The 13,181-nt window shown below is 49.0% G+C and overlaps 1 protein-coding gene across 2 annotated transcripts in view; it reads left to right on the top strand.

The window, feature by feature from the left end:
* Nucleotides 1–5,480: 5,480 nt before the first annotated feature.
* Nucleotides 5,481–13,181, top strand: part of NKAIN4 (sodium/potassium transporting ATPase interacting 4) — a 55,765-nt gene continuing 48,064 nt past the window's right edge. Inside the window, exon 1 of one of the 2 annotated variants that reach the window (XM_054218615.1) lies at nucleotides 5,481–5,834. In XM_054218615.1, coding sequence (XP_054074590.1) covers nucleotides 5,781–5,834 — 54 coding nt within the window. In that variant the 5' untranslated portion in view covers nucleotides 5,481–5,780. The remainder of the gene's footprint in view (nucleotides 5,835–13,181) is intronic. The other variant, XM_054218614.1, reaches the window with a different exon arrangement.

Below are 13,181 nucleotides of genomic sequence, written 5' to 3'. Positions count from 1 at the left end.
TGGTGAACAGGGAGGCTCTTTAGTGCTGCTGAGCCACCACTGTGATGGTCTGCGGCACAAGGCATCCCCCTCAGACTAACAAAAATGCTGGCAGGTTCCAGGGTGTTTCTGTCTCTGTGTCTTTCCTTTATAATCAGGGGGAAGCAGAAAAAGAGTTATTTGAAAGGCCGCTTGTGGGATGTTATGGCAGAATTGTCAAGGTATCTTATTAAAGCTGTAAAAGTGTGAATTTGAACCTTGACCCCACTGTGGGGGTAAATGGGTGCCTGTGTGTTTGATCCAAGAGAGGAACGATACCAGTCATGTTTGCTTTGTACAAGCCCTTGATCATACGAACAAGGCAGCTGTATCTGCTAGATAGGGCCAAATTGCTCGCCTTGCTGTTATTCTGACGGACCAGAGAGCTTAGTGAATCTGCCTTCCACCTCTGCCATCCTCCACTTGCTCATCAAAGAGTGATGAGAATTTGTTGTGCAGCTCAGCAAGTTAATATTAGGGAATTACAAATGCGGAATGTAGAAGACGGTGGTGTAGAAATGCCGAAAAGCCTGATTAGGAGCCTCCTCCCCCCAACATCCAAGACTTTACAGGGATCAGAGAGAAAATGACAGATTTCACACACCAGTTCTGATAAATTTTACAGATTGCCCTGGGCTGCTGGGGAACCATTTCAAAGCATAAAAGTCATTGAGATTGTTTCTGTTCTTGTATAGTGATGAGAACAATTTTTAAAACATTGTGCTTTGCTGAAAAACAAGGCTGTTTTTCTCTGCGATGTATTCATCTGGCTGCAAAAGGAGGGGAAGAGTGTTTCTTTTGGACATCCCTTGGACATCACCTGCTGAGGGTGTACCACTACGGTGCTGCTCGGTTTGTGCTTCTCTGCCTCTCTTGTCCCTCTGGAGGGAGGAAGGATGTGTCTGTGCTATTGCCACCTCTCTTAGGTCTTCTGCTTTGATAGTCTTGGCTTTGGCTGGCTTCAGTCCCGGAGCGGCTGAGCTCTGTAACAACTCTCCAGTTATTATCTCAGGGTAATGGGAGTTTTAAAAAATTACAAGTTTAAAATTAGAAGGTCAAAAGTTCTTGCCCTTTTTTCATGATCTCCTTCTTTTTTCTAGCTGGTTCAGTAACCTTTTCTACATAAAACGTCTTCAGTAAGACACATGGGAATATCACAAAATCCAGTTCTTATAGCCAGACCTGGCTGCCCAAGGTGAGCGGTGGCAACCTCAGGTCACCAGCAGTCAGGTCCTGTCACTGCATCCAATTATTCTTTTGGGGAGACAGGATAGAGGCTACTGCCCTTTCCTCCTCCCACCCAGGAAGATGATTTATCCTAATCCATTTGTACCCATATGCGTTTTAAGCATCCACAGTGTCTATGGCAGGAGACTTCACAGCTCACCCACCTCTTATGTGAAGAGTTTCCAATTGATCGTTTTGAATGTGTCCCCTGCCAAATACTGCTGTGCGCAGTGGAAAGCTGCCATCAGTCAGACGACTGGCAGCGGGTTTTTCTTCTATTTTGTGATAGAGAAATATGACGTGATGTGCCACCTCGGGAAGGCTTCTGTCTGCTCTGAAGGAGGGCAGCGGGCTGGCTGATGAGCTCGTAAGGCCATACAGCACTGGGACAGGCACGTTTTTACCTTTTGGATGTGGCATTGATAAGGCTGGAGTGCTCTGACACTGCTGCGTTTGATCAGACATCTGTAAAGGCACCATGACCCAGATGAGGTTATTAAAATGGAGCGGAGGTGAATGTAAATGAACTGAGCGGAATAATGCACCCCACGTGTATCGTGGGATGTAAGACCATCTATAGCTTTCAGCAGCTGTGACAATTACAGGGGCTGGGCTGTGAAGAGACGTGTCCCCAGCTAATACTTTTAGCCTCTATTGCTCATCTTGATCTGTCAGAAGGAGGCGGCTGCGGATATGAGGGATAATGAGCTGTGGTAACATGCCGCTGCTCTGTTTCAAGCGTGCTAACTTTGTTTCTTTATTTCTTCTGAAGTAAACCTCTGACTTCTTGAAATAATTTGGATGTATCAGTTTGGAATAGGTAACGAGGTCCCATTGTTGCAGGTTAATCTCCCCTAGCAGTGCAGCTGGATCCACGCAACCCCCTTGGCACACCAGACTTGGATGGGAGGTTCCTGATTCAAGCACGGGCTGAGAACGGGGGCATTCAGCCTCCGGGTGTCATTTGAACCTGAGGATGATTCCCAAATGGATTTCATCCCCGCCATGAAGTCAGGACTTGACCAGCATGTGCATCAAGCTCTTGAAGTGAAGGGACATCCTTGGGAATTAAAGGAGGAAAAAAAGAAATATCTAGGATCTCTTCAACATACCTGTGGCACAGCATTGGAGAGGACTGCAATAGTGACCCCCTGGCTGATTGCCTTGTCTTGGCCTTCTCCTGATGGCTGGCTGATGGAGAGGGATGGAGCTGCCTGCGATTGCCTCGCTCTGTGTACTCCCATCAGGGATCAACATCCCTGCTGAGAATCCCTCAGACCCCAACCAAATCAGGAAAAATCCTTCTTGACATCCAGTGTGGACTCTCAAAGCAACATTTTGCCCGTCAAAAGCTGAGGACAAGGTTATATTCCAGGAAGTAAGAAAATCAGGATACTGAGCAATTTTCGTTTTCTTTCTTTTTTGCTAATTTAAAGTTTTAGTTGGTTTTATGAGTTAAAGTCTCAGGGTAGATGTGTGGCCCTGCGGCACCCATGCAGGAATTCAGACGGGTCAGGGCTTTGCACAATTTTTAGGAGATGCTGGCGGCTGCAGTGGCCGTGCCAAGCCAGGTGCCACTGCATAGTGGCACATGGGGGACCACTGGTGGTATCCTGCACACCCGTGATGGCACTGTGTGTTTGCAGCCTCTGGGCTGCCTCATCCGATGGTGCCTTGTTAATCTACCTGCTAATTAAGTAAACCTAATTAGGATCTATGTGGTTTATTGACTTAGGTCCAAATTCAGCTAAATTTCATCTCAGGGAAATAAAGGGTTTTCTGGAGGTCTGCAGGAGATTTTTTTAATTGGCCTGTAAAGAGTAACCAAAAAACCGAACCTGTTGTCAGCGGACTCAAACTCAATGCACCTCCAGTGGTGTCCACAATCAGAAGAGGTTGGAGACCCCAGTACTGAAGCAAGCGTCCAACTTACAACATGTGAGTAGCCCCACTAAAAGCAGTGAGGCTACTTGGACGTTTAAAGGCAGATCCCCTCTGTGTCCAGGCCTCCTGCTGTACCAATGCAGATAAGAAATCAGACAAATGAAGGTTACAAGATCAGGCTCTGGGAGTTTTAAGTCTCTCTCTTTGAAATACAGGCTACATTATCCCTGTGGTTTCACCCTTCTTAATAAGCAAAGGAGAAGCAGTGTGTTTTCTTGCAGATGCGTGTGGAGTCCTAGCCAACACACGGTGGCCTTTTACTTGGCTTATCAAGATAAAAGTGGAGGCGGAAAATATCCTGTTTATGTCAAACTTAGTATGTCAGCAGCAACAACTTTCACTGTTTCACACGATGTCTCCTTTGTAGTACAATAGAGTTGGAAAATAGCTGTGCTTACGGGAGGTTTTTAGAAGCAGGAGGCGGTACAGGAGATGCAGGAAACCTTAAGAAATGGCACAAAGGCCGGCACTAACCTGCACGGCTGCAGCCCGGCCTTCCCCGTGCTGTTCCCAGCAGCTTCCAGAGCACAGAACACAAACCAGCCTAACCCCAACCTGCTCTCGCAGTCCTCGGCTCCCGTTTGAATTCGGATGTTAGCCTGCCTGACCCTACAGTGCAGAGTGAAACCTCCCTACACGGTTTGCAAGGAATTTTTCATCTGCATTCATTAAAAAATAAACTGGTCTTTGTTCCTATTGCCTCCAGCCTCCCCAAACCATCTTCCTCGGAATACAAATACTGCCAAAGCTTCTTCAGTCCATAGTTTGGGTGAAGTAAATTGGTTTCTTTTCTGGGTGTATTCCTTTCACCTATAATAAAATGTGGTTTATTGTATCTGACTGCATTAACTGATGCCCTGGTTATGCACAGTGCACAGGTCAGATAATCAATACACTTCACCATTTAAAACCAGTAGGATTTGTGATCAGTTCAGAGTCTGTCTCCTAATCTTAGGTATTCAGAGTTTGCTTGTTTGTTTGTTCTGTTTCTCCCTGCGGCTGATTTGAATAACAATAATGTTGTTAATATAAGGTATTTAACATTCATAGCACTTTAGGACTAATCCTGTTTCCTTGGGGTACAGTCAGACAATGCTTTCCTCGAGTACAATGACAGAGCCTCTATCCTCTATCCTTTCAGCTACCGTCTCCTTCTCACCCCACTGTAATAAGCAGTGTGGCGTGCCTAATTAAAAGGAAAGTGGAACTGGTCACTCACAGTACGAAGTCGCACCCTGCTTTGGAGGCAGAAATGAAACCCTGGCTTGCTTCAGAGGAAGAAGGAGCAGCCTGAGAGTAAGAGAGCAAACTGTCGTGCAGCCACCGGAGTCACTGGAGATTGCAAAGAGACGACATCATCATCAGATGAGTCTCTCCCAAAGCTTCTTATCCTGTTGTGTTCAGCTTAGCAACAAGTCTGTCCCAATCACAGCGCGTGGTGTGTCACCTGCCCCTCCGGCCCACCAGAAACGTGTACGGCAGGGGGGGCTGACGCGATCCCATGTCTTCTGCACCTCGCTCCTCCTGGAGAGGAGGCAAGGTGAAGGACTCAGGTGTGTGAAGGTGGTTGAGTGCTCACGGATTTGCTCTACTGTTCACAGCTGAAGTAGACTGCCTTGTTTTTCCACAGGTGCAGTGTGAGTGGTTCACAGATGGTTTAAGACTCGTTTAGATGTGGTGTTAAGTGATACGGTGTAAGGGAGAACTTTGTAGAGTGGAGTTGATGGTTGGACTCGATGATCCCAAGGGTCTTTTCCAACCTAAATAATTCTGTGGTGCTCAGGTAGAAGCTCTTCTTGGAAGAGAGATGCTGCCCTACATCCCTCTGCTACTAGTCAGCTGTGATTCATTCACAAGCTTGGGAATATGTTTTCAAATACCCACAAACGTGCATTTTAAAGAATTCCTTGTCTTATGCCCCTTTCTGAATTTGTCTTCCGTGTGCACTCTCACTGACAAATTTTGTGGGAAGAACCATTGTATTTTAGGTTCATTCTAGGCTGCGTGATTTTTAAGGTGTGCACACCAGCACCTGCACGGGGAGGAGGTGATGGGCATGTGTGGAAGGGGGAGAGGAGCTCCTCATTCCCGTCACCTAGGATGCTCTATAGGCTCCGTGTCCTATAGACACGGCTCGCCTGCCCAGCGCATCCCTCCGCCAGGCTGGAAAAAAGAATCGGGGGCTGCCCCACCAGCCCGGCAAGGGGAAGAGGAGCTGCCCCCGGCTGCGCTGCCTGGCTCAGCCTCCCGGGGGAGGGCTCTGCCCGGGGGGCCGGAGCATCCCACCGCGCCAGCCAGGGCTCCAGGGGTGGGCGAGTCCCGGCGGCGGCAGCGAGCCCCCGCCCCGCCAACCCTGCCCGCACTCGGGACGGCAGCCGCCGGCGGGGCATTGCCCTTTTAAGCTGTGGCCCCACTGCCTCCTCCCCGGCTCCCGGAGGGGCTCCGGCAGCCGCCGCGACCTCCCTCCTTTCCCTCCCCTCCATCCCTCCCCGCTCCCGGCGGCGGCGAGCGGCGGCTGCGGGCCGGGGCGCGGAGGAGCCCCGGGGCGGCGGCGGGAGCCGGGCTGCCCCTGCCCGCGCTGCTCGGGGACCATGGGATGCTGCACCGGGCGCTGCACCCTCATCTTCCTCTGCACTTTGCAGCTGGTAAGTAGAGGCGCTCCGGGAGCGGGGGGAGCGGCGGAGAACCGCGGGTTCGGCTCCCCGGGACCGGGACGGGAACAAAAGCCCCCCCCCCGCAGCGCCTCGGTGCCCGCTGCCCCCGGGGCCGGTGAAGGCTCCGATCCCTCCGCAACTTGGTCTGGAGGAGGGAGGTGGAGCGATGTCAGGCTGCGCTCCGGAGACGCTTTGCTGCGCGGGGGGATTTACTGGTGCCTAAAACTCGGGAAAACGCTGGTGGGTTTTTTGTTTGTTTTGGGGTGGTTTTTTTTTGTTTGTTTGTTTGTTTTTTAAAGTTTTCAATTGATAAGTTTGTGCAAAATACAACTGAAAAAAAAATCACTCCGTCAAAGGGCTCCCGGCGGGCTCGGTGGCGGTGTTGCAAACCAAACCAAACCAAACCAAACTTCATGGGTGCCGAAACCCAGCGGCACCTTCAGCCTCTGTGTGTCCAGCTGCAAAAAGGGCTGGCCCGTGTCACCCCCCAAAACACCCCCCTCCCTCCCCCCACCCCCAGCTCTCCTGCACGGGAGGCGTTTGGGCTGGCTTGGAAGGAATTATTTCAAACCTCCTCGGGATGAAGCGCTTAGGTAGAAGGTGCTTAGAAATATATTTATTTAGGAATAAACTTCCCGGTGTGCGGAAAGTGCCGTCCCCGGCGGGCACGGGTCCCTCGTCCGCAGGACATCTGCCTACGCGAGAACGTGATAAACAAAGGTCTGGTTGTTCCCCGAGTGTCTGCGCATCCAGCCGGGATCTGGAGGGTCCCCTTCTTGTCAATAGCTAATAGGCTCCAGGGCTCCTCCAGCCTTAAAAAGGAAATGACAACGTCTATGGATTTAATTTCATTTACTTCTTCCAAATTTGCTTTATTTTGGAGCATTAGCAGCGTGCAGGAAAGGGCAGGCTTCCTGCTAAGTTCTCTTGAATAGTAAGCGAGTGCCAAGGGGTGAGTCTAGTGAAACTCTTTGTTTTGGAGTCGCTTTCTGTGACAGCGGAGTATTTTCCGCGAAGGGACTGCGAGTGGGCACGTTGCTGGAGGTGGGAGAGAAAAAATGGGAACCTGCTAGTTTTTAAATGTAAACCATCAGCCTAAAATTGACAGGGAAGAGAGCGAGGATTGCAACGCTGGTGACTCGGACTAGCACAATCGGAAGCTGCGGATGGAAGATTTGACTCGTAGTTAAACAAAATACAGAATAGAAGTGGTGGGGTTTGCTTGCACAAAGCGTCTCGCTAGGCATATTTATGAGCGAGTTGAATGGCCGGGGAGTGTATTTAGTCTCCTGGATTATTTCTTTTGATTTTTCACCCGTGATCACAGAAGAAAGAAGCTGTACCCTGTATTACATGAGGAATTGGTACCTCGACACTCACTGTCTCTTAAACCCATCACTATGTCATCCTGCTTTAAAGCACACACTCGCAAACACTGGGGGGGGGGGGGGGGGGGGGAGAATAAGAAAAAGAAAAAGCCATGAACTGCTGGTGCTGTTCTTATTTCTGACAAGCGTGGGAGTTTTCTCGTATCCAAGATACAGGGACAAAGAACCCCCAGCATTTTATTTTCCTTAAGACCCTCCTCCTTGAAGAAAAGAATCAGTTTGGCTCATTCTTAAGCAAGTTTGGATGCCTCAGCCGTAGCGATTTCCCATGGCACTTGCTGGGTGAATTGGTAGAGCTGGAAAAATGTGAACTATGGTGAGGGAATTCCTGGAGCCGCGCTCCGATGGGGGTGAGGTCAGGAGATCCTGGCCGGTTCCCAGCAAGTGCTTGGGTGAGGGTGAGAGATCCAGCCTGGAGCTTTTTTATTTTTATTTTTTATATTTTTAAGCTAACTTTGTAAATCGTCACATCACTTCCACATCAGTTCGGCCAAGTGACCTGCAGGACTTGCTGCTGCTCAGGGCGGGTGCTGTTAAGACAAAACGCTGAAGCGATCAGGCCAAGATCATCAATAAATTATAACGATGTGAACTTCCTTTGTTCCTCCCATGTCTCTGCTCTGCTTCATTTGATACTTTGAACCCTTCACAGTCTTCCCTGCATGTTGCCAAGCTCCGTGTCTCCCACTACCGATGTCCCAGGGGTGAAATCCCGGCTCCTCTATGGTCTGTGGAGGTTTTGCCTCTGACTTAAAGGGGGAGAGAATTTCGGCGCTGGGATTTCCCACTGCACTTTCGTGGCACATCCCTATGTTTCTTCACACGTTCTCATTTCTCTTTCCCGAGGCTTCATTGGGGCTTTTTATAAATGATGATTGAAGACACGAAACACATCCCCCCCCTCCAAAAAGAAATCAGATTAGGAATCTGAGTTGCAATGCCTCATGGAGATTGTTTTATTATTGGGTGCAAGTAGCTGAGTGAGCGTGTGGGGAAGTGTTTGCACACTGCTGCCTAAATGTTCCCCTGGAAAAAAAAAAAGGCAGAAAACAAACATATTCATCATTGCAGCCTATGCTCCCAAAGAAAAAGTTTGTGATCCGGTCGGAGGGCAGAACAACGTGTGACTTGAAGGAGCTGCTGCACAATGCGAATACCAACTAGATCCTCAGCCCCCCCCGGGCTGAGCACTGGCGGCGCAGAGAGAGGAGGAGAGCTGAGAGCCGTCTGCTCTGTCTGAGGAAAATCAGGGCTGACTCCCCAGCGGTTTGCTAATCAAGGGAGGAGGGAAGGCTGTAGTTTGAATAAATAATTTGCCATGTTCCAATTTTAGGTTATTGTTTCCTTGAAGCGTCCACGTTAGGCTCACGCTTTGCTGATGCATGCTGCAGGGAGGCTCCCCCTCCCCCTGATCCCAGCGTGTGTCACTGTCCCTAACCCTTCCCTTCTTCCCCATCCACCCCTGTCTTCAGCACAAGTTTGGGCGAACGCTGGCCCAGGCCAGGGCCGCCCTGCAGAGGAGCTTATCCTCAGCCATGGCACAGAGGAGGACCGTCAGCAAGGTGATGGGGTGTTTGTAGCCCAGCTTGTGCGTCCCCAGGGTGTTGTCCCCTCCCAGTTCTCGCTTTGCCCAAACACCTCTGCCAGTCGGGTGCTGATGTTACCTACAGCAGCTTGCCAGCCCTTGCTCATCTCACCCAGCCTTTGCATATTAAGAAACATGAGCCAAACTTAAGTGAGGCATAGGCCCCCCCAGGAAAAAAATCATGAGTCTGTCAGAAAGACTCCGCAGAGGGTTAAGAAATGTCCCCTGTAGAAATCAGGGTTGAAAAGGGCTTGTCAAGGGCAGGATTTCCGAACTCGAGTGGTATGACAGGGACTGTCGCGCCCAGCGGGGCTGTGACTGGGTGGGTCACAGTGAGAAACCACAAACAAGGGCTGGTCTCAGGCAGGGAAATATTAAAAAGTCATTGATTTGCCTCTGTCCTCTTTGCCAGAGTGAGATTGCACCCAAACGCTGTATTTTCTGGAGCAGTAAGTGATTGTGCGCTGAAGGCACTATGTGAATTTATTTCCACCGAGCATGGAAAAATTCCCTCCCTCCCCGTGCCCTGTCCCAATAAATCAAACAACTGTAGTTTCTTTACATTCTGTCCATGGATTGAGAGCTCAGATGCCAAGCAAAGCCTGGAGACAATTTTACAGATACATTATAAATCCCCCTAGAATAAGAGCTTCTAATGGAAAAAGTGACTAATACTTCAAATGAGCACAGAACAAGGCGCCCTGGGACGGGACTGCGTACTGAGACTAACCAAAAGTAACTATATACCTTTATTTATTTATTTTCTTGTGCTCTCTTTCTCCCTCGCTCCCTTCTCAGCAATGCCTTTTTAATCTCTTACAGAAGGGGGTGACCAGTTCTGGAAACTATTTGAAACCAGCACAGATCCTTCTCTAACTGCTCTCTTGTAACCAAAGCGGTCGTGTCGGTTTGATGGAGGCATAAAGCGATGAACGGGGGTGAGGGCAGGATGGCAGTGTGGCGGCCAGGCAGGTGGGATTGCAGGATCTGGGCCAAAAAAAAGCAGGAGTTAAAATAAGTGGACTCAATCAAGAGAGAGGATGGTAGAGCATCTTCCTACCCAAGGTAAGGAGCAAGCGGGATTGCAGCATCTGCACTTTGGGGGTTGCGGAGATGCCTTTCTTGGCTTTCTCCTCTCCATCCCAGGGACCTTTTGATGTGGAGGCAGGGTGGGGAGAGCAGGACCCGTCTCTCTCCGCCTCTGCAGCCGCCTCCGGAGCTGGGGCAGTTGGACGCATCTCCTGAGGGAGGTCTGAGCTCACACAGCTGTGGTACGGCTCAGCACAAAGCACTGGAGGCAAGAGCAGGTGCAGGGGGAAGCGCGGTGTCTCTTTGCTCATCACGCTGCTCAGGACCCCTCCAAAATGACTTCGTGCTCTCCCCAGCTGTTTATCTCCTCCCTGGTTTGTGCTGAAATTACAGTCCCTCTAGGGAAGGGACTATCTTTCACGCATATGCACAGCACCCAGCACCGTGATGGCTTGAACCTTTCCTCAAGTCCTTGAACAATACTCCAGGCTAAATAATAACATAAGTCTAAAGACTACATTTGACAGATGCTGTCTTCTCCGTGTCTGTTCCAGACAAAGGAAAATTAAAGCTGTGCCAATAATAGAGCTCGTCAGCATTTTCCACTGAAGCTGACTTTCAGTAGAAACCTGGGGATTTGACTAAATGAATATTTTCATGAGAAGTATCTGCTTTCCATAGGCAATTCTGAGTTTTTCTCCCAAGTTTTGGCTGGAATATTTTGGCAAAACATCAAAAATGTGCTGGCAAATGTTTGCTGTGCTGGCAAACATTTTAAATTTTGGAGTTGTGGAGCTTTTCTTACAAAAAGTTGAATTTTTGCATGAGATTTTTTTTTTTTCTCTTTTTTTTTCCTGAGCAGCTGGAGTCTGTACTGCTGTAGCACAGTGGTCTAAGCCCAAAAGCTTCTGGGCAGCCCCAGGGAAGAGGAGCTTTGGGGTACGTGTTTCAGATGTGCCCCCACATTTCGGGTTGCGCCTTGCCCAGCAGCCCGCAGCCATGATTCCCATCGCGGTGGCGGAGGTTGCAAATGACTCACAGGAACCACGTTTCTTTGTGTCCTCTAACCAAACCCATCTAATGCTGTCAGGGCTGGAATGAAATTTGGCAAAGGCCAAGCCAAAAAGCAGCTACGGGCAGGGGGGTGTTGAAGTCAACTCTTCCTCTCGGAGAACCAGGGCTTCATTTTGGCTGACGCAGTACGTTTGCCTGATTGCTCTCTGATTTCTCCCGGCCGCTCTCTCCTCCTTTGCCTTCCCCATTCTCCTCTCTCTGAGCACCAGGGCCATGCAAGAAGAGAAGGAGCCGTTTTTCCCCAAAAAACCTCTCCCCCCGGCCGGCGTGGGGTTAAGGGAGCACTGCGCCTGACAGCCCCGAGCTGACGTTGCTCCATTGTGTGCTAATAATATACGGAAACTCAGATCATTTTGGCCGGGGTGCAAAATGGAGCTCTTCCAAGAATCTGCTCCGGAGGCCCTCAAGTACAAACTCTTGGAGAACAAACTGGATAACAAAGGCCAGATTGTGATCGCTTTTCCTCCAGGAAAACCCTGGAATAGCCCATTGCTTTTCGAGCACTTACAAAAATGCATATGATTTAGCGAGCAGTAAGTGCCCCAGCTGTAGCATTCCCTTTTCCCATTAACAAAACATTGGATTTGAGGTCAGTAGAACTGAACCTATCTTTCTTATTAAAAAAAAAAAAACCCAAAGAGATAATTTGTGATTTAATGTCCTTATGCTTGTGGTGTTCCCTTTGTCCCCACTCCTCCTGGGCTGCAGCAGAGGTGAGGAGCACACCTGACTCCATACGTTGTGTCTCTGTGTTTCAGTTTGGTAGAAAGAGAGTCTTCAACAAAGTGGCAACTTTTGTCTCAGAAGTAGTACATTCTTCTCCCGTTCCCCGTCTCCAGAACACAAGGAGGGGAAAAAAAGGACATTTCTGGGCAAAAAATGAAAATAGTCTGGCATTTAGCAATGTTTGCTGAAAATGATGGGGGGGTTTATTGTGCCAAACCCCAAATATTTTGAACTTTTCAGAAGTGTTTTCAAGCTTCTGTAAAACAGTTGAAAAGTCTCCCTAAAAAGAAGTTGGTTTGGTGTTGTTTTTTTTTCCTTTGGCGTTGTGCACTCTGGAAGTTCTCATCTTGCAAATATTTCTGACCTCATCGTGTCTCACCCCAAACCCAGCTCGTGTTGGGGTTCAGGGGGAGAAGACCTCAAAGACAGAGCACAGGCTTGGGTTGCTGCAGGGCAGTGCCTTGCTGAGTTGACTCATCTGCTCATAGGCCAGTGGGTTTTGGCAATTCTGCGGGGTGTTTATTCATTGAGTCTCCTTCTACAACAAAAATACCAACCTATCTGAGATATTTCATAATCATTCTGCAGTCATAATATTACCTTAAAGTTCATGAGATTTCAGAGTAAGGATAAATGACTTCTGCTTCGCTTGTTTATTGAGCTTTCATAAGGGTCAGAATCTTATTTCATCTTCTTCATGACAGGGATAATAGTAGGGATTACAAAAGCGAGGATTAATAGTAGTAAAAAGCCAGGGAATCGGTAGTTTTAAATTAATAATAAGAAAGTAGGTAGTAATAGTAGGGATGAAAAAACCTGAAATGATTGAGATATCTGGCAGAAATCTCCAAGGTGGGGTTTCAACAAGGTGGTGCTTCTCGCCAGCATGGCGGATTGGTGTTTCACCTTGAACACAGAGAAGCCAATGGTGATGTTGCTCTGGCTTCTCCCTGGGTTAGCTGAGCCCTGGGCCCACGGCTGAGAGTCCTTGTGAAGAACAGGAGTTTTATTTTGCCTTATGTTCTGGGGTTTCCCAGACTAGAGAGGAGCGAGCGGCAGTCCTCTGCTGGGGCAAGAGCGATAGCCCCCCCTTGACTTCTCTGTAGCTCATTAACATCAACTGCCTTTTCCAAGGGATGCTTTTTGGTCTCATTTCCACAAGGACTTAATTGCCATTTTCCTAGTGTCTGTGGCTTGTTCTCAGCACAGCTGCTTCTGTGTCAGGACGTTAGACACAAATATGTTGTTTATCAGGGAAGTTCACGTTCCAGATTTTCTCTCAAAGGTGAGGATTCATGGAAATTAGGAGAGAAGCTTTTCTGATCCCCTTCACCCTCCATCCTGGATGTTGTTTGGGTGAATCTCGGTTTAGTAATTGAGGTGTCAGATTCCCTGACACCTTTTGGCTGAAAGGATGATGGTGTGGAAGCAGTGACCTCCGCTGCCATCTGCCACGGCTTAATGAAAATATACTGTGGGAATCAAGGCAACAGCTTGTCTTCGTCACCTGCTTGGAGAAGGCAGACATCAGGAGTC

This window comes from Rissa tridactyla, chromosome 12 (assembly GCF_028500815.1).
Source record: "Rissa tridactyla isolate bRisTri1 chromosome 12, bRisTri1.patW.cur.20221130, whole genome shotgun sequence".
Lineage (NCBI taxonomy): Eukaryota > Metazoa > Chordata > Aves > Charadriiformes > Laridae > Rissa > Rissa tridactyla.
The sequence above is the reverse complement of the archived record's forward strand: the minus strand, read 5'-3'. Positions and strand labels throughout refer to the sequence as shown.